Source organism: Sceloporus occidentalis, unplaced genomic scaffold (assembly GCF_023333645.1).
Source record: "Sceloporus occidentalis isolate IW3139 unplaced genomic scaffold, rSceOcc1.0.p SCAF_3, whole genome shotgun sequence".
Taxonomy (NCBI): Eukaryota; Metazoa; Chordata; class Lepidosauria; order Squamata; family Phrynosomatidae; genus Sceloporus; species Sceloporus occidentalis.
The window spans coordinates 207,004,208-207,026,179 of NW_028316983.1; the positions used below are offsets into that span (position 1 = coordinate 207,004,208).

General features: G+C 42.0%; 1 protein-coding gene across 1 annotated transcript; it reads right to left on the bottom strand.

Annotated features, from left to right (window-relative positions):
- Positions 1-298: 298 nt before the first annotated feature.
- Positions 299-21,851, bottom strand: TRAM1 (translocation associated membrane protein 1). Its single transcript, XM_089517439.1, has 11 exons — positions 21,590-21,851; positions 15,137-15,200; positions 13,165-13,289; positions 12,881-12,997; positions 10,134-10,192; positions 9,722-9,806; positions 7,744-7,814; positions 3,946-4,050; positions 3,078-3,221; positions 2,109-2,266; positions 299-498 (listed from the first exon to the last, which is right to left on the bottom strand). The coding sequence occupies exons 1-11, from the start codon at positions 21,710-21,712 to the stop codon at positions 425-427; spliced, it is 1,125 nt and encodes a 374-aa protein (XP_089373565.1). The 5' UTR covers positions 21,713-21,851; the 3' UTR covers positions 299-424.
- Positions 21,852-21,972: the final 121 nt, after the last annotated feature.

The window sequence follows — 21,972 nt, forward strand, 5'->3', positions numbered from 1 at the left end:
AAATGAAAATATACACCTAAGTGTTAGAGAATATCTATATAAAAAAAGTTATGGTGTTACATGTTTAAACTTCAGCTTTGAGATCTCCTTTAAAACAAAGGAACATTGTAACACCTTTTTGGAATGAACTATATTCACCACTATAAAGCTGGAAAGAATGGCAGACCATATCACTGATTTTGGCAAGTGGAATCCAATTAATTCTCAAAACATTCTCAAAGATATTAAAAAAATAATGTGACTCTCTTTTCAGTTAAAACATTTTTAAAAGTTAAAGAAAGCGGTATGGTGGCAATAATCAAAACAGCATTATTTTTATTTTATTTTTTTGTTAACAATAGGAACTCTGGTGCTGAAGGACTTTCCAAAGTAAAAAGCAGTTCTCTTTGGGGATATTAGTCAATTAACTTAAGAAAGTTCTGTTTTAGGAGGATTTTTCTTTTCTGTTGCGAGGTGAGTCTGCTCCATTTGAGGTTACTGTTCCATTTATTCCATTTTCTAAAAATAAGAAAACATAGTTAATTTTTCCTTTAGGTACCAAACCTAGAACACATGAACACTTAACAACCTTTTTGACACACATTCCTTTAGAATTAATTTAGCAGGAAGTCAAATTTAAGGATACAGCAGCATCCTTGCAAAAAATGGAGAAGATACTTTATAGACTACAATACCCAGAGGCCTCCAAGATAGTTAGGGATTCCAGGAGTTGTGGTCCAAAAAATAACTGTTCTATGCTTTGGCAATTAGTTAAAAAAGAAAAAAGAAAAAAAATCTGGGTTACCAAGTATGTATAAGTGTATATATACTTGCTACAGCCATATATTTTATTTAGGATAGAAGGTAACCACTCTTCTTTATAATATAATCTAAATCCTCACCAAAAATGCACATTAATAGAATATATTCACTTTATTAATTAAACAGCAAAGTGAAAGAGCAGTGTTCAAAAGAGCTATAAATTCATAAGAATGCCAGAGGGGGAAAATGTTTCAAGCTGGTACCAATCAACATGGTGTAGTGGTCTGAGAGTCTGACTATCAATGGGAGACCACAGTTTGAATTCCTGGTCATCCATGCATATCCCACTGGGTGATTCTGCACAAATCATCTTCTCTGTCTCAGAGGAAGGCAACGGCAAACCCTTCTGAACAAACCTGGCTAAGAAAACTCCATGATAGGGTCACCATGAGTCAGAAATAAGTCTTGAAGGCATACAATAAGGCTAGGAAAGAATATGTGCATGTGAGAACATGTGTGTATGCAGCATGTATGAACAGCTGCCAGAGCAAATGAACTAATCCATCCAGATCAGTAATAGCCAAGTCAGCTTGCAGTCATTTCGGTCTAAAATTGCTCAGAATTTTAAAGACCTTGCAATGCAAGACATCAAATTTCCAAGTAACAGATTTGTACTGGGATTTTTTTTTAGTACAACCAAAAAAATAAGAAGAATAAATAATGAAAAATTCAGTATTACAGAACTTGTGTCAGTTACGGAATATCAGAAAACCTCCTGCTTTATTAGCTAAGAGTTCTGCTATCTGTACCTGCTTTGTACTGACTAAGACTCTAGATAGCTGTTTTGCCTTTGCTGTAGCACTGGCTGCTTCTTTAGTGGAAATCAACATGGTTTGCAGTCCTTCAGCAAGTAGAAAAAACACTTCTGTAACGCTCAGGGATGTCCCTTCACTTCATATGTTCTTTGTTACTGTAATAAGTTTGCTCGTGTATAGCTTTCCTTCTTTTCATAGTTCCATGTTTCCAACTGCTTCCTTCTCTTTTTCCTTTTGCAATCCAAACTCTTTCCTTGTGGGTACATTTCTTTCAAGGTTTTAATTCCTGAAGTGCATGTATTTTTAATGGAGAAAATGCATTTTACCAGTGTTAGCAATAGCTTGGACAGTGTGGTTAAAATGTGAGACAGTTGTCATATAAAATACACAAACACATTCCAGACACTTCATTGTAGCAAAACAGCCTGCTGTCTATCAATTTAGATAGACCAAGAATGATATACACATATTGATGTGTGGTGAGAAACACAACCACATTTCCTTTTCCCCCTGCAAAAGGCATAGAACATTTTTAAAAAATTAACAACAAACCTCTTTCTTTTCTGGAGGGCTTGCCTTTAGCTGTTACAAACTTCCTTTTCACTGGTTGGGGAGGTGAAGAATGTTCTCTCCACCTTCTCAGTTGGAAATTAATGAACTTCCACATCATAAAGGCTTGTGTTAAACAGATGGATGCCAAAACGCTGATTCTACAAATAGGAGACAGACTATTAGGGTTACCCAAGATTCATGCATGACAAGCTCTAGACAAAATGTTCGCATTGGGAAAATGTTTCCTGAAAATCAATTGATAAGTTTCTAACTGCTTTGTGACAGATGCATCAGAAGCCCAAAGAGATTATGTTTAATGATAGTTCAGCTAAGTTATGGGAACATAATATATGTACTGTATCGCCCTTAACACATCCAGTCTCATCTGATTCTGGCAGTTAAGCAAAAGTTGAGTCTGGTTGGTAGCTGGATGGGAGAGACACCAGTGTATCCAAGTAGAGCCTGGAAGAATTCTGCTTATAATTGTAGCCACTGCAAGTCAGAGCTGATACTACTGGGCTAGAATTAGATGGACTAATGGTCTGACTCAGAATAAAGCAACTTTATTTATTCATATGCAATAATACAGTAAGAACACACGAGCAGGCTTGAATATGCCACATACACATTCTCCATCTCTATGCAATAACCCATCTGTGATCTTCCAAGAGAAAGATAATCTAATCATTTAACTAGGAGAATACACTATTATCTTATATTCTGAGAGGCATTTCTCATTACACGGTTTGCAGTCCAATATCAATCACGGCATACCACAGTGACAAACACTGTGTGTCTATATACAAAGCAATCATATAATACACATTGCGTAAGTTATACTTTTTGAACTACAGCTTCCAGAATCCCCCAGCCAGCATGCCCATATTCAGCTCTGCTCTGAATTTGGAGTTGCTATTTTGTTATCATGATTAATCATGTATCCTACTTGAAAGTGCATCTGTATTATACCTGATTGGTAGCACATTGAAGTTTCCAGTACTAAAATCCAATGTTTGATTCTCTGCTCTAGCAAGGCCAAATCCAACAGTAAGTACAGAAAGAATCAAGGTCAGGAGTCTTCCCAAAACAAAAAGCACAGCCCAGACTGAAAACCTAAAAGGACAAGATGAAAGGTTAACATTTACAATCTGCTAATTTTATCATAATGCCTCCTATTAATTGTACTTCCTAGAGCTACCATTTTACACGTGAATGCGAGTCAAGTTTTAGAGTTATTTCATACCAAGGCCAGTTCCCTTTGATGTGTTGCATTACAACTCTGAGACTTTCCAGCCTGTACAGAGGGCTCTAGAATACTTAGAGCTGTAGTCCAACACATCTGGAAGACAGGAGCTTGGGGAATGATGTGTTAGAAGGCATACAGCAGAAGATAGCAAGTAAAGGCCAAGCGAGTCTGGGGACCTAGGCAAGGGAGGAAGCAAATCTGGGAGAGAGTAAGGTAGGGTATAGTTAATTTACTGATCTGAAGTAACCAGATAAAATCCTATGTTTGCAAACAAGTATTTATCTTATACAGAGAACCTAGAGTACTACCTACTGCTATTCCATCAAAGATGTTCTTTTAATTTATACAAAAGCAAGTAGCAATTTCTGAATGGGTCCCAACATAAGCACTCTTTCTCCCCCTTTCCCCTATGTTGGTTCTGATGTTAATGACAATGCTGAATCCACTCTGGGTTTGGGTCTGAACATTTACGAATACTGGACCTATTCAGCACCATGTATAAGTTGTTTAATGTTTGGGCTAAGACCTGGTGTGGATTCATTCCCACACCGACATAGGAGTCACCAGCTGTTGCTGTGCTAAACTACTTACCCTTTCTGATATTTCTCATCACTGAAGTAAAAGAGTCTGGAGATGTGGAACAGAAATTCCACAAAGTAATGTAAAACCAGAAGAACAAGTCCAAGATGGGTCAAACTATAAAAACAAAGGAAACCATATTAAGTTGCTGATTAGTGGAACATTGCAAGGCCTTTAGTTAAATGTATTCATCTGGCAGTCTCTGTAAAATAAGATTGCATACATATGGTGATATTTTGAATAAAATTTGATATAGGCTGCATCCACAATGCAGAAATAATCTAGTTTGACATCACTTTAATTGCCATGGCTCAATGTTTTAAGGAATTTTAGGAACTGTAGTTTTGTGAGACATTTAGTGTTCTCTGCCAGAGAGCTCCAGTACCACAACAAACTACAATTCCCAGAATTCTACAGTACTGAGCCGTGGCAGCTAAAGTGGTATCAACCTAGATTATTTCTATAGTGCGGATGCAGCCACAGTTATTGAAGAGTCAATCCTACTTCTGAAATGTGAACACAGCTCACTCCCATGTCTGCTTTTAAGAAGGACCAGAAAAATAAAATGTACTGTACTCAGCTCCTAGGAATTCATAGGCCCCACAGACATAATGATAACTGGATTGAATCAGGAAGTTCTTGTGGTTTCCCAGATTAATGAAGCTCACTGGCCTGCAGGACAAATGCCCTCAGCTGTGGTACCAGCGTTGTGGAACAGCTAGCTGAGAGAGGTCTTTGGCCAAATAGTGAAGGTATGGCTCAATTGTAGAGTTTGATAGTAACTTCTTGTTCTGCTTTCCTCAGCAACAGTACCTTTTGTTTACTTTTGCTTTTAATGCCCAGTTTTTCATTTTTAAACTGATTGCTAAGCATTCTGAGGCCCTGACACAAAAGATGGACAGAAATCAAAATGACGTTTGGTCTAAATCCTATTGTAGTCCTGACTTGAGTAGATCCATTGAACTAATGGGATTTACCCAGTAGAATCATTCAGCTGGTATGCCAGAACTAGTTATTAATACTGATCAAAGCCTTTGGGGGTGGGAAGGTTAAAAGGGGTGCCAGGAGTGGCGAAGGGAAGGAGGAAGAGACCAGAATAGAGAAATAAGAAGGTCAGAGGGAGGGAAGAACTGGATACTCTGGAGCCATGGGGGAGAGCAAGGGGCAGAAAATGGTTGTTACTTTTTCAAATAACACCTCTGGATTCCCATAGTTTTGACTCATCATTCAACAATTGATTGACTGGGTCTCCTCGAGTTGGGGCTGACCAACAGCATGCCAGTAATTTATATGTTTGTCTTAAAAAAGGAAAGATGATGTGAGGCATGGTGGCAAAATCCTTGGGGCTGCATTCTGATCAACTATTAGCAAACTAATGGATGGACTGCAAAGTTACTTGGCTTTGAAATTCACAGTGCAATACAGTAAGACATTTAATGTCTTGTTTACATTCCAAATGCCGGTCCAAAGTCTGTCTCTAACCTTCCTCTCATTTTTTTTAAGCTTCTCTAGTTCTGGACAGGAAGTACAGCAGTGAGCATGTCCAATGTGAAAATGAGTGGGCAAAAGCCTCTGGAGGGACAGGAAGTAATGGCATGCCACCCTTCCCTTTACTTTTTATGCCACTTCTCCTTTTACCTCTTCGTGAAAGAAAAGGTAGCTACCAACTAGGGCAGTAGCACCCCCCCCCCCTTCAAAGACCTATTCAGCAGCTGCTCCCAAGCTGTGAAAGTCTTTGTTTCAGAATGCTAGACTGACCACTTCCCTGGGGTCCTACTGTAGCTAGACAAGGTCTTTTTCTTGAGGCAGGCATTTGGCAATTTATTTCAATTGTATCATGCCCTGAATTGCAACTCAAGGAGATTAGAACAGGTACAAATAACAACTGATAAAAGCCGGTTATAATGTTGAGACACAATTAAACAAATTATAGTTTTAGCACATTTTAAAAATACAAGTTAACCACTCCAATCTGTTAAGAGCTCTTCTCTCAACAGCCATGCTGTTTTCAAAAGCAGGCCTGACCACAATAGTATTTTCCAGTGGGCAAAATGTTAACAGAAGAAGGCACCTTATTTTGTCTTGGAAGAGAATTCCAGATTGGAAGCAGTCTTCTTTACAGGGATCTCTCAGGTGACCACTAAATGTGACAGTGATGGTGGTCTTTTGAGAGAAAAGTAGGTTATAACAATCTTTTGGGAATGCTATGCTGACTTTCCTTAAGTTGGCACAGAGGTAAAACTCTGAATTGATTGTATGTGACCTTTTTATTTAGCGAGGTCTTTGTATGTTAATTGGTCATGGCAGATGGGTTATTAATGTGTGCTGTACTTTTAGCTTTTCAGCGTGTTTTAAATCTATTTTAACCTATTCAAATTACAGTCAGCCCTCAACATTCACAGCTTTGGCACTCACAGTGTTATTTGCAAGTTCATCACTGCTGCCACTGTGCACGTGCACCTCTTCCCCTCCCTTCTGGGCTTATCCCTTGGGGGGAAAAGCCTAGGAGGGAGGGAGTGGCCAGGAGTGTGCACAACATTGCACCAGCTCCCTACAGCCTTCTATCCCACCAGGGAAGGTGTGATCACTCCTTCTCTCCTTCCCTGGTGGGATAGCCTGCTGTCCCACCTGGTAAGGCACGCATGATTGCTCCTCCTCCAGTATGATAGCTAGCTTATCATAGCCTGCTAGCCCACCGGGGAAGGCATGCATGGGGGGGGGGGGGACAACACGATCACTTCTCCTTTACTGGTGGGATAGCAGGCTCCCCACAGCCTGCTATCTCACCAGGGAATGTGTGGGGCGTACATGATCACTCCTCTCCCTGCCCCTTAAGAAAAGCCTATTCATGTGGCAAGTTTCTTGTCAGGATTTCTACAGAGGGGAGTTTGCCATTGCCTTCACCTTAGGCTAAGAGAATGTGACTTGCCCAGTGTCACCCAGTAGGTTACCATTGGGATTCATGAAATGGGATTCAATGAAACATGAAATGAATACTTATACAGTGTGCCCGCATCATAGGTGGCTTTCAGCATACAATGAAAGCCGTGCTGGGGAAAGGGGCAGTGCACCCCATAAGGGGTAATGGTGCATCCCTGGTGTGTGCGCGTTGCCATGTGCACGAGCCCCATCCACTTAAATGGGGCTCGAGAATACGTGGCGTTCCCTTTACGTGGGGTGGTGGTGGTGGTCCAGAACGGATCCCCTGCATAAAGGAAGGGCAGACTGTAGTTCCTTATTTGCAGATCAAACACCCCCTTGGCCCTTGCTTGCATCTGTTTTCAAAAGTAGAGAGAAATGAGAAATATTTTGCAATGTGATTATCATCTCGGATATTAAGATGACATACATTTGAGACAAATTCTACAGGTCATGTTCAAATATGAAACTGCATTCATTTTCAAGATGCAGTGTTGTCCTTCTGAAGCCCAAGAAGCTGTCCTCTTGAAGTCCAAATACCTAGGTGGACTTCTATATCTATTTTTCAGAGGAAAATGCAACATACATTGCAATGCATTATTTGAAACACTGCATTTTACTGTTGCATTTATATTTACTTATTTATTTCTCATGAGTGAAATTAAATGAAATTTTTCAACTTGCAACTGACAGAATGGTGTCTATAATGAGAAAATTTTCTTTCCCTCTGCATCAACTTAAAATCTGTTCAGATGTGGAGAGTCTGCAGAGAAGGAGAAATTTCCCATGTACAAGTAGACTTCTGCATGTGCAGCACTTCTACCATCTGACAGTTAGCCCTAGACCTCTATGGAAGCTTCAGGAGGGCAGGAAAATATGTCTGTCACTTACTTTAACAGATAAGCTCCAGTGATATGAAAAAGATAAAGCCCAATGTAGACAAGCTGGCGAGGAATGTCTTCCTATGGAAAAAGTTACAACACAATCAGTCAACTGTCAGGACTTGTCAAGAGTTGCTTGTTATTCCCCTATCCCTACTTACCTTGCACAATTTTAAATTTGTTAGCCCATTGTAGATTTTGGGACTGAGCAGCTGTCCTATCAACACCTCTCTATGGCTCCATCCACTCAGCAGAAATAATTTGGTTTGGCACAACTTTAACTGTCATGGCTTAATGCTATAGAATTCTGGGAATTATAGTTGGTTGTGGCACCCAGATTATTTCTGCAGTGTGGATAAGGCATATGACAAATAGTAGAACAGGAGATAAAGAAAATGCAGATGATGGACCATGAGACATATCATTCTGAGAAATGGTCATGTTGGCTGGAGTTGTTGGGATTTAATCTACATAGCCCTGTTTTCCTATCCCTGCCTTAAAAGATAGTGAGGATTGAAAACAATGTATGTTACTTTTATTTAATGTACACTTAAAAAGACATGTGAACAAGAAATTTAATTATTTCAAGAGAGAATTTCAAAACAGCAGGATTTCCATAATTCACTGTCCCAATTCCCTGTGCCAAGTTCCAAATTATAGCAGTCTAGAACTTTGGAATGTAATACACAATTAGGTATTACTATTGCTCAACCTCTTAACTGGATACAACACCACTCATGGTCAAATGGTGTAAAGACATACAGATATTTGTGTCATAATACAAGAGTTTCTTTGCTGTTTGCTGACCTGTCATTTTAAAGGACATAGTGTCCAAATTACCCATGTTATAATTCAAGCCAGGCATGTTCAGTCAAGTAAAAAATTGATTTGTGTTAGTGGGTAAAGAGAAAGCTTTCGCTGCATTTAACATAGTAAATGCTGAGCTATCCAAAAATTTCTGTGCTAATGTGGCAGATTGTAATGCAGAAATTAATCAATGTTTGCATCTCAGTTCCATTTTGTATTGACATCATCAGAAACTAGAGATGACAGATTTGCAACATCATTTCATTTAGTTTTACATTAACCTCTATATCCCCACAACCAGCTCCTCTTTCAGTACAGAAAACTGTGTCATGATATATATTTTCTTAATCAAGTTATTCTTACAGAAAGCTATTATCAGAAATGGTTTGTTGAATACAATGCTAAATAGCAATAGCACTATGTGAAGCAATTATTATTTATTACAATATTTCTGTACCACCCTATATCATACACATGTATCCTTGAACACCAAGTAAGGACCACTAATGCCATGGTATTTAAAAGTTCTCTGTGTGGTTAGGAGAGCTGTAAGATGAAGAAAACAGACAGGAAGAAAAAAAATCTCATTTGAAACATGGATCTGGAAGAGATTTATGTGAATTCTTTGAACCACCAAAAAGACATTTAAATGTGTCTAAAGGTAAATCAGGTTTGAACTCTTACTAGAAGCAAAAATGACTGAAGTGAGGTTATTGTGAGTACAGTACAGGACTGTAGCCTAAATAGTTGTGAACAACAGTTGATCACAACATGCACTTTCATGGAAACAAGAGGAAGATATCTCAAAGAGGTAGCTCACAAAAGTCCTCCTTGATGTTCTAAAGACCATATACAAAGTGTCAGAAATCACTGGTAACATTACAGGCAAGATGAAAAAATTAACATTCAACATTAATGACAGAATGAGGCAACACTTAAGGAACATGAAATAACTTTCCAATCTATGCAAATTGGGTATGCTCAAAGCACAGCCACAAACAGTTTGTTTTCTGAAGAGCTTAAATTCTGCTCCTACTTTTTTTTTAATTAATAAATTTTATTTCTTAAAAACCAACAATGCATTAAATAAACATAACACCATGCTCCTACTTTTTGACTAATTAAATAACCCTGCTCCCCTTTTTAGTAGGCTTCTGACTACAACATTAAAGTAGCCTTACTTTTTTTGTCTTCTGGAAATAGAGTTCTGGAAAGGCATGGAACCAGTAAGCTAGCTGAGAGATGTAAAAAAACTTCATTTGAAACCTGCATAATACAGCAAGGAAAAAAAAATCAAACATATTGAAATACCACTTGAAAAAACATCCTGTTCAAATTTAATGGTACATGGACTCACAATGAACGTATTTTCTTGCACGACTAGCAAAAAAACTAATTTACGATTGAAGTTACCAATCACACGCTACTACCTGAAATGGCATCTCTGGAATTTGCATTAGAAGACCTGAACAGGCTTCTACAGCAGATATTTATGGGGTAATTGTAATACTTGCAGCATGTTATTAATTGATTTAAAGCAAAAGAAGTAATGGACACACATTCCACCTTATGAATGTAATAAACTATACTTACATCATTGCTGTATGTGGGTAGTCTCGCCAGAGTGATGTTGGATCAGATATGTAATTCTCCTGAAAATGAGGAGGGTTCAGAATTTTTAAGTAGGCACAAAAACTCAGGCCAATCAGAACTAAGTTCCTTTTTTGGGCTACAGATTGCCAGAATCTCCCAGCCAGTATGGCGACTGGTGATGCTGGCTGTGGGACTCGGGTGTTGTATATTCAAAATGATTTTTTCCAAGCTCTAGCTAAGACTAACTCTGGATAAGTACGGTAGCAACCCCAACCCCTACACTTCACCTCAGAAAATGTGATACCAAATGTTTCCAGAAGGCAAGGCCAGTGAAGGGATACTTGCATTTAGTATAGCTGAATGAAGATCAGTCCAGTTCTAGACAAATCTGAAACAACTTGGGACACATGATTCCTTACAATGTCATTACTTTTGAGGTAATCATTCCAAGCTCTTCCCAACCTCAACCACACAGCTTCTTTCACACACAGGCTTTGCCCAGAAGGGGCTGTATAAAATTTCTCTGAGTGCACAAAAATTTGATCTTTTCTGAATGTTCTTGGCATTTGAGGATGTTTTTTTTTTATCCTCACAGCACAGACCAACGTGTGCAGTAACCAAAATTAGAATACAGAATCAGGACCAATTTACAAAGCTTGAAGTGTTAGTTTTTTGAATTATAGTGTAAGTATCCGAACATCCCCTGATATATCCATCAATTCAGATATGGAATATCAAATGGAGTAGCATAAGTGGATGCGGTTTGCAATGACATTCATAGTACTGGGATATGAAGCATGATGGCACATTGCCATGGCTGTATGAAAAGGTGGGAGATGGAGAAGTTTACCATAGAGAAGCATCCTCACCCCCTTTCAACTCTTGTGTTTCCCTAAACACTCTCTTCCTGTCACATCTTCCTGGAGACCCTCTAGATCTTGTCTCGGTGTTGTAAAGTTCATGAAACATCATCGATAGCAATAAATCCCTCTCATCTGCTGGCTATTAAAAGAAACTTTTTACTTTGAAGAATAATCAAGCTTTTGGTTTCTTTTGGAAATTTGTAACTTGGCTTGGCTTAATGGGCATAAATATTACCCTCAAAATGAAACCTTTTTGCTGCAGTGACAGTTACAGCAGGCACCACAGCCAGATGGTGTTTGGAAGTTGGCCCTCCCTGCATGCATGGTAGCTGTTGCCCTCAGACCTCAGTGTGAGTCCTTTGATCTCTTCTTTTTCTGAAACCTGCAGTCTTCCATATTGCCCAGCTTTTTGTGGCCCTTTGTCTTCAGGAACAGGTATCTACTGCTTCATTCAACCCTCAGTCTCTGCTATACCTGTTCACATTTCTGTATTTCAGTTAATTCTATGTGATGTACATATGAATGAGTTTTATAGTTTGAATGAGTGTTACTTTCTATTTTTCTGAATAAATGGATATATAGTTCTCCTTGCCTGCATCTCCATAATGAGTACTGGTACAGTTGATGTTGGATCCTGAACACTGCTGTTACCTCCTCTTGCATAGCCAAGCTGAGTATTTCCCCAAATTAATCAAATTAACTAACTGTATTAAAGATAGATTGCAACTGTTGGTGGAGGCTCTACCAGCCCTACACAAATCTTTCACTTTGGATGGCCAGTAGCCATTCTGGTTTTAGGGGTTCCCAGGAATTGTAGCCTACAAAAAATAATGTTTCCATGCTCTGCCTATTAATGAAACATTGGAAGGTCAGCTACTGCTAGAACATTATTTCCCTTTCTCTCCCCAAAACAAAAGCAAAAAGGTTCTGCTATTTGCTGTGAGTTGTTAAGAGTTGTGACCTTGCATATCCTTGCACAATTGGATGTTAACAAGAAAAGATCAGCAATGCTCTCTGATCCAGCCCACAAAAGCTCAGTCTGAATGCAATAACTATGCCATTTACTCTGTTCCTGTAAGAAGATGAAGGAAATAGAAACCACAGATTTGTCCAAAGGGGCAAGCATGCACTGGCTTCCATCTAGTAATGTCCTGAAATCTTATACAGATATTCAGTGGGACTTACTCTCAGGTAAATGTTTACATGATTGCAATCGTAGCTGTTTGCACAGGTCCCACTGAAATCAACGTGCGAAGTCACATTTCAGTGGTGTGACCTCCTTAGTTGAGATCCAAGTCAACAAGATTGCTATCCCTAAAATGCACTACTCTAGAAAACATTTGCTGTTGAAAGCAGCTTAAGAATAGTGGTTCACTGTTTTAATCCAATGTAAAATTGTAGCAAAATTACTGTATATACGTGTCTCTAAGTCTAAAAATGTATGCCCAAAAATTGACCCCAAAATCCCAGGTTGATTTATTTACGGGCCACTATGGAAACATGACAGTAGCTCTTTCAGATTTCCCCATACTGTTTGGAGGGGTGTTTAGCAAGAAAGAGCCAAGCAGAAAGAGTCCTGGATTGACTGATATTGCTGTTTGTCTAAGAGTCTGCCTCTGGCTGAAACGAAATGATGAAGAAAAGCTCAATGAGAGTCCCTCTTGCCATACGGACACATACACCCACTGAAGAAGCCTCCAAATTTTGTCCTTGACCTATCCATGTGTCATGGCAAAATCCTAATTTTGGCCCCCAAACCTGACTTCAACTTATACATGAGGTCGATTTATAGTTGATTATATATCGTAATCCTGATCAAGCAGTTCAGCATTTGAAATCATTCTTCCTCCCCTCTGCCCCAAATACATAAAGTGAGATACTCACAGAAACAAGAATGCTTGTACCCCAAACACAGGAGAAAAGGTAGAATGCACTGAGTTGTCCAGATTCATTGAACTTACTGTGCTTTGTCTTGGAAAAGTGCATTCGCCTGTTAATTTTCTAAAGGAAAAAGTAATTTGTGTTATTGATCTGCACAACAGCATTGATAAGGAGTTATTTGTCATGTCAAGGTAAAATCTAAAAATCAAGTCTACAAAATGTACACATACAATCAATTAAGTCTCCCTGCAGCAGCACTTGACATTGTCCTTGCAAACAATACTTACATCTAGCACATACTCTTGAATAATAGCATGTATGATTATTGCCACCAGCATGTAGAAGAAAACGGTAGCCAGGTCTTTGATACCATAGTGATACAATGTAATTGTTTCCATAGGAGACTGTGTTTCTGGGAAAGAAAAAAACAGGAATATTCAAAATATGGCAGTTGAAACCCGTCCCTAAATTTGAAACAGAAAAGCAAGCAATTAGTATTCTTTCTAGTTTGGTGAATGTTACAAAAACAAACTTACTGTTTACTTCTATACTGTGAGCTCAAGTGATGCTAAATATGTGGCCCTCTAGAAAGTGGTACACTGTAATTTCTAGCATGTGTTACTATTGGCTTATATTGGCTAGAGATAATGGGAATTTTTCAACAACACCCAGCCACCACCCCCCCCCCCCCCCGGCAAATATTCCTTATCCCAGTCCTAGCTGGGACACAGCTAGGAATCAAAGAATCCTTGAGTTTGAATAGACCTCGAAGGCCATCCAATCCAACTTCCTGCCATGCAGGAATACACAATCAAAGCACTTCTGGCAGATCACCATCCAGCCTGTGTTTAAAAAAATTCCAAAGGAAACTCCACCACACTCTGAGGCAGCATATTCCACTGTCGAACAGCTCTTACATCAGTAACTTCTCCCTAATGTTTTAAATGTTATTTTATACCCTGTCCTTCTTCCCTTAATTTGATCCAAGGCAGCTTTAGTAGAATCCCTTTTCCTGTAGTTTTAATTTATTGCACAATGTCCTGGTCTCTGGAGTAGCATAAAATTAGCTTGCCCCATCCTTAATATGACATTCCTTCAAATGTTTAAAAGTGGCTATCATGTCACTTCTTCTCCAAGATAAACATACTCAACTCCCTAACCCGCTTCTCCTAGGCCATCTTCCAGGAAGATGAGGTCTAACCAACAATCCCTTGCAGCACCTGAATGTACCAAGAAACTTGACCTAAATCTAATTATTACTCCAAAATGAAGTATCAAAGTTTGCTTTTGTAACATTCACCAAATTAGAAAGAATACTAATTGCTTGCTTTTAGGTAAGTGCTAATTTACCAAACTAACATGACTCTCCTCTATTTGGGATTAACAATTCAGTTTAGGTTTGTATTTTCAGTAATCAGATTCAAAATCTGATTACTTTTGAGAGCACAGCAAATAATTTTCCCCTCCCAGAAGTAATTCATGTTCACTGCAGGCAGTGAACAACATGGTGCCAAACCATGGTCTGTTAGTACATAAACAAGTTTTGTAGGATCTGGGAATTGCATACTTTCTCTCCTGCTCACAGTGCTTTCTACTCTTGTTTGTAGTAGTTGATGAGTTTCTGAATGAGCAAACAATATTTTATACTTGCTTGGCAAACCAAACTTTGCAACCAATATAAAATCATGGTTTGTAATTTTTGGCGGGGTACAGACCGCCAGAAAGAGGCAGTCATTAGCCGCCTCTTTTTTTACGTAGCCGTGCCGCAGCAACCAAATTGCGCAGCACGGTTGAGCGAAAAAAGGAGTGCTGAAAAGTGGTTCCTTTTTGTGCCGTCGTAAACAGCTGACAGTGGTGTGAGTATGTCGCTGCCGCGCGGCTCCACCTAAACATCGCACAGCAGTGACGTCATAGCTGTGTGCGCTGTCTGGACAGTGCTGCACAGCTGTGGCGTCATGGCGGCGTGCTAGGGTTGTGGGGTGTGTGCATGCGCCACCCCGAGGAAACCCTAGCACGTCGCCATGATGCTGCAAAGAGCCTGTCTGTACAGGGCTTTTGTTTGCCAGACAAATGCAAGCCATATGTTGCTGGATCGGAGAAAACAGCACAGTAGCTAGCTGCAAGTCAGGAAGGAAAGAATGAAATACTGATGCATGTTGGGAACGGAGAACAAAAACAAAGTTTGTGTTTCTAAGATTTTTCTCTACCAAGAACAACCTTTCTTTTACTGAGGTGCCTAAAGAGCCGTTAAAGCTTTACCTGTGGCAGGAATGGTGACATTATACTGAAGTGTTACAAAGACAACAGCTGCTTTTGCTGTAACCTGAAACAAATGAAAATCTCAATTAAATCTGCTCTAGAAAGAACACACCAAGGCTGAAATCTTAGGCATGCTTAATTTTTTAACAAAAGCCATTAAAATCAACAGGATTTCTGACTGAATGTACACACCAAGACTGTGCTGTAAATTACAGAAGCAAAGGAATATGGTCTTATGCTAAAATTCTGGGGTAGAGGAAATGTGGCCTCTAGCTGTTTCTGAACAGCAACTCCTATCAACCATAATCAGCATGATCAATTGTTAAGTAAGATGGGAGATCAAACCCAACAACATCTAGAAAACTGCATGTTGCTCAGTCATGCTCTAAGCGAAAGAACAGTATTTAATAAGAATGTGAAAGATATTCAGCTGGGCTGAAGGTACAGTACAAGATCACAAAAGACAGGTTATTTCTATGGCCTGTTACAGACAGCCAAAATAAAGCTGCTTCGAGTCACAGTGGAGGTATGGTGTTTCAATGATGCACCATCCTAAGAGTCCAGAAGCCACACCAAAGCCATGATCCAGTCTTGAGCGTGGCTTTGGTGCGACTTCTGGACTCTTAGGACGCATGCATCATTGAAACACCATACCTCCACTGTGACTCGAAGCAGCTTTATTTTGGCTGTCTGTAACAGGACAATAATTCTTTCAAAGACATAGCCATGTTAGTCTGTATCAGTTTGTAAAGGGATCTTTGAGACTAACAGAGAGAAGTTTAAAATATAAGCGCCCAAACAGACAGGCCAAAATAAAGCTGCTTCAGGTCACTTTGGAGTTATGCTGTTTAAATGACACACACATCTTAAAATGCCAGAAGCTGCACCAAAGCTACGCTCCAGTCCTCCAGTGATTTTGGTATGGCTTCCAGCCTCTTAGGACGCATACATCATTTAAACGGCATACCTCCAAACTGACCTGAAGCAGCTTTATTTTGGCTTGTCTGTTCAGGCCCATAGGTTTTCATAGCCTGGGTCTGCTTTATCAAATGCAACTATGAAACCTTATGCTACAAACTTCTTTCTCTCAGTTGATCCCAAAGGTGCAAAAAGACCCTTTTGTATCATAATTCATTATTACCCCCACAATGCACACAGTAGCTCAACGCTGCAAAAAACAAACAAACAAACAAACAAAAAACAAAAACAAAAAAAACACATCCAGACATTTGATTACTATCTTCTTTATCTATATATACCTACTGTTGATCATCTACATGCTAAAAAAAACCAACAGCACTATAACATTCTCACTTGTGGGCAGGCCCATATGGGACTTAAATCTCTACAACCTCTTGCTTTACAGAAAAATGAGGGACACAACCTAAGTCACCAACTAAATTAATAGCATGTAAATGAAATCTGCATATTGCATATGCAAATTATCAAGAAAGGAAGGTTTTTGGAAAACTTCAGATACTTTCCTAAAAATGTAACCAGAAGGGCTTGTCACTTACAGAATGAAGTTCATCTGGGTCTTAAGATAATGCTGTTCAAAGCCTTTACTGTCAAGCAGTCCATTGCAACTTGCTCTGGAGCACATGAAGGATGAAATCCTGAAGTCATCTATGTGCCTCTTTAGCCACATTGCCTCCCACTGGAAAAATGTGCAGAGGCAAAGGGGCCAGAGCGGCACAGTGATCTGAATGGACTATGGCTTTGGAGACCAGGTTCGATTTCTTGCTCGGCCATGAAACCCACTGGGAACCCTTGGGACAGTCACACACTTTTCACCATCAGAGGAAGGTAATGCTAAACCTCCTCTGAACAAAACTTGCCAAGAAAACTGCATGATAGGGGTTTTGATAGAGGAAAGGAGGAATGCTCTCTGTGTGCAGATCGAGAGATGGAAGGAAGTATGATGAAGATGTGCCCCTGGATTTCTTTTGCAGCATTTCTGTTTTGCAGGGTAGTAGAGTAAAAGGGAGCTAGTGCAGTGTAGTGGTTTGAATGTTGGACTATGACTCTGGAGACCAGGGTTTGAATTGCTGCTTGGCCATGGAAACCCACTGGGTGGCCTTGAGCAAGTCACACTCTCTCAGCCTCAGAGGATGACAATGGAAAACCCCCTCTGAACAAACCTTGCCAAGAAAACACCATGATAGGTTTGCCTTAGAGTCCTTTTAAGGCAGAAACGATTTGAAGGCACACAACACACACACAGGGACAGGGGCTCACTTGTCCTTGTATATCTGGAGTCTACTCAAACTATAGTGATCATGCCTTCTTTGGAAGATGAAGTGTCTTCAAACTGAGAGAGGCATGATAAGAAACCTGGGCATGCTGCTCCCATTTGGGGGGAGGGGGGGAATTGCTGCAAGCAGCCTGACCCTAATCCCCAGGAAAAGGTGAGTAGATATCCTCACTGCAGAGGAGGGCAGGGGACTCCAAAATGTAAGACATGTGAGAAAAATGGAGGACCTGTCCAACGAAAAACTACATGCATCTTAGACATGCTCAAAAGGGAAGACATTTGGAAATTCTTCTTGGACAGAAGGTTGAAATGTAGGACATGTCCTGGAAAAGAACAAGGTGACTAGATATCATAATCACAAAGGAGGACAACCAGGTGCAGCAAAATGTAGGATATTCAAGAAACAATGGGAGGACTTGACCAAAGAAAAGCTAAAACCCACTCATATCAATGTCAATCCATGCTTTTTAGTCTTACCCAAAAGGGAGGACATTTGGGAATTCCTCCTGGACAGAAGGTTGAAATGTAGGACAAGTTCTGGAAAAGGGGTGGACATCTCCCTTGGGAGACAAGGTGCTTCCAAACTGCGAGGGGTGTGACAAGAAACCTGGGGGTGGGGTGGGGGCAATGCTCCCATTTGCAAAACAACAAGAAGACATTGCTGCAACCTCAATCTTTGAAGGGCTCTCCTAGGTACACGTCACCGTCCACTTCACCTTCCCTGGGAAGGAGGGGCTGGCTTGCCGCAGCGCCCCATGGGGCTTGTAGTCCTGCTCCTGGCACACAAAGGACAGGGCGTCCTCTCTTCTTCCTCCTCCTCTTTCTCCTGTGCTGGCAAACCCAGAACCAGCCAGCTTCCCCCCCACCAAAAAAACCTCTCCCCACCCCCTCAAAGGGGAGAGGCAGCCAAAGCTTCCCGCCTTCCCCACAATGCTCACACTCTGAGTGCCACGTAACCTTCAGCCCAGACCAGGAACTCCACACACACAACACCACCCACCACACACACACATACACACTGGAGCCAGCTGGCACATTGGAGGTCCTTGGGGGAAAGGGGGGGAAGTCTTCCTCATCAAGATTGCAGTGGGCAGAGGCAGCCCTCTCCTCTCCTCTGCAATCTCATTTATTTTATATCATTTTATCTACACCCTGCCTTTCTCCCAGTAAAGGACTCAAGGCAGCGTAGACACCTTAAATACAATGCAGTTTTTTAAAAACAAAAATTCAAATACTAAACTTAAGACACAATTAAATATGATTTTAAAACCCCAGTTCAAAACACATATTAAACAGCATTAAAAGATAAGAACAGAACAGGATCTTTATCACAATCATAGACCAGCACAACATTACAAGACAATGAAGTTGACTATTATAGAAACTCTTTACACATCAACATGCCTTCACATTGAAAAACTCTTGGAAGGGCAGCTAGGAAGGAACTAGAAAAGATCCTCAAGTGTCAAGATGTATCACAGGCCTTTGGATGGTCCATGCCATCATAATTCCCATTTCTATGGATGGCAGGAAATCAATCTCATGCCTGCTTCCTCCGAAGCCAGCCCTTCCCAGTGCCAGCTTTGCAAGCTAAGCCAGGACCTGGGTCTTGTGTGTATATTGTTTTGTATGCCTTGCAGTTGTTTCAGACTTACAGCAAAGGCAATCCTGGTTTTTTTTCTCTTGGCAAGATTGGTTCCAAGGAGGTTTGCCCTGGCCTTCCCCTATGGCTGAGAGAGTGTGACTGGCCCAAGGTGGGTTTTTCCAGGGCTGCGCTGGGATTCGAATCCTGGTGCTCCAGAGTCAAAGTTCACCACTCAAACCAATATCCCAGGTTTCAAATCCCTGCTTTGCCACAGAAACCTATTGGTCCTGATTATAGTGTGTGTTGTGTGCCTTCAAGTCATTTCTGACTAATGGCTACCCCTAAGGCAAGCCTATCATGAGGTGTTCTTGGCAAATTTCTCCAGAGGGGGTTTGCCACTGCCATCCTCTGAGGCTGAGAGAGTGTGATTGCCATCTTACCCGGTGAGTTTAAATGGCTGACCAGGGATTTGAACCCTGCTCTCCAGAGTCTTCTTAATCCAACAACTACACCGCAAAGGAGGCCAAGGCCTTGCAAAATGTAGAGGCATTCCAGAAAAAAAGTGGAGGACGTTACCCCCAAGAAAAGCTCAGAAACACTCATCCAAATGGAAATTCATGCTTCTTTTGTTGTCATTGTGTGCCTTCAAGTCATTTCCGAGTTATGGCGATCCTAAGGTGAACCTATCATGGGGTTTTCTTGGCCAAAGGTGTTCAGAGGCAGTTTACCATGTCCTTCCCCTGAGGCTGAGTGTGTGAGAAACCACTATGCCACGCTTAGGCTTCTTAGGCTCAAAAGATCCTCCATTTTGAGTTTCATGCTTCTTAGGCTCAAAACAGAGGACCTTTTGGAATGCCTCCTGGACAGATAGTTGAAATGGAGGACAAGTCCTGGAAAAGGAGAATGGTCTGGTCACCCTGGGGGCCAGGAGATCACCCTTCTTGCCCAGGGTAGCTGTGGGGCTCCCTGGCACCAAGCCTACAGGTTGGGGAGAAGCGAGGAGGGAGCTCAGGCCCAACACATGGAGGAACAAGAGAGAGCCAGGCAGGCGGAAAGGATGGGTGGCACCTGCCCCAGCCCTTTGGTGCCAGGTGCTCCTCAGGCAGAAGCCCCACAAGGCTGGCACCCTCTCCTATCCTGGCTCCTTGGAAGGGTTTTCTAATGCATCCCTACCATCTACTACAAACCCATTTGCCCGCAGGCACCTAAACCTCTTCCCCCCCCCCCAGTGCCCCAAAATCTGCCCAGGAGTTTTGAAGGAAGGCAAAAGGATTGTGCATCTCTTCAATGTGCTCAGAGAGCCAGGCTGGATTTGAACTGAAGGCTGTCTCTCATCCTCTCTGGTGAGGGTGAGTGGGTGAGTGGACATCCTCATTTCTCCAGGAGCTATCCTCCACTGCAGCCTTCTGTCCAGGAGGAATTCCAAAATGTCCTCCATTTTGAGCCTGACTAAGAAGCATGGATTTATATTTCCATGAGTGTTTTGAGCATTTCTCTGGTCACCTCCTCCTTTATTTCCCCCTGGAATGTCCTCCTTTTGGCAGTTAGAGGACACATTGGGTCACCCTGTGAAGAAAGGGAATGAAGCAGGCATTCCTCTCTGGGCCACCCCAGGGACTAGCAGCTTGGCTGCCACATCTGGCTTCTAGGAAATCATCTGCTCCCCATCCCCTCTTTGACTCGGGAGGCCAGGACCAAAAGCAGGGCAGACGGACCAGGCGTCCTCCTTTTCCAGGACACGTCCCCCATTTCAACCTCCCGTCCAGGAGGAATTTCAAACTGTCCTCCATTTCGTGCAGAACTAAGAATCAGGAATGTACATTTCCTGAGTGTTTTTAGCTTTTATTGGGTCTTGTCCTCCATTTTTCTCCAGTCTCCCCCATTCTGTGGTGCCCTGTTCTCCTTTGCTGTTAAGACATATGGTCACCCTGAAGCAGGGCCACACATCCCTAGCGAAACACACACACATACACACCCCAACCACAACCGTATCCCCCAACACCCATCACACCCACACAAGCACCTCAACACCCCCAATACACACAGACATCTCAATGCTCCCAACGCCCACAACTATACACTCCAATATGCCCAGTACATACACACACAGCCACCTCAACACACACAACCACACCCCCAACACCCCCTACCACACACACATCTAAACACACAAGCACACACACTCACCCATACCCCCCAACAGCCACAACCATACACCAACACACAGGCACACAAACACCCCTATACCCCACAATAACCCAACAGTCACCCACCCATCCACACACCCACCCACACACAAACACACCCCAGTAACCCCAACACACACACACACACTCAGATCCCTCAATTCCCCCAACACGTCTAACACACACACACACACACACCCAATAACCCCAACACAAGTACACAGACACTCTAAGACCCCCAAGCACAGCCACACACCCCACAACACACACGCACAAGCACACCAACATCCCCAACACACACACACTTCCCTAAAACACAACAAACCCAACAACCCCCCCCCTCCCAGCTCAGAAACAGACAGTAACACTCCCTCCCCCAAGAGGCAGAGACACGTCGCCGTCTCCTCCTCCTGCTCGCCTGGCCTCACCTCGAACATGAGCCCCAGGAGGAAGACCATGGCCATGCAGGAGACGATGTCCGCGTGGTTCTGCACCACGAACTCGTGGCTCAGCACCGGGGGGCTCTTGTTGCTCTTCTTGCGGACGGCCATGGCGGCGGAGGCGCCCGCACGCTCCTTCCACTCCTCCTCCTCCTCCGCCGACGACGACAACCGCCTCCTTCTTCGCCACGGACCGGCTCTCTCTGCCCACGGAGCTGCCCCTGCTGCCTCCGCCTCGCTTGGGCTCCTCCCCCGCCTTCTGACGCTCTAGCCCCCAGCCAGCCTCCCTCGTCGTCGCGCTCTTACGACCATAGAGACGGGGCTCGCTCACTTCCGGGAGGAAAACCCCGCTCACACTCCCTGCAGCGCCA

Coding starts and splice junctions, on each gene's coding strand:
- TRAM1 (XM_089517439.1), bottom strand. CDS start 21,712: ATGGCCGTCCGCAAGAAGAGCAACAAGAGCCCCCCGGTGCTGAGCCAC. Junction 12,998..13,164: donor TTCAAGAGTATGTGCTAGAT/GTAAGTATTGTT, acceptor TTTTTCCTTTAG/AAAATTAACAGGCGAATGCA. Junction 2,267..3,077: donor TTCAATGTGCTACCAATCAG/GTATAATACAGA, acceptor TCCTATTTGTAG/AATCAGCGTTTTGGCATCCA.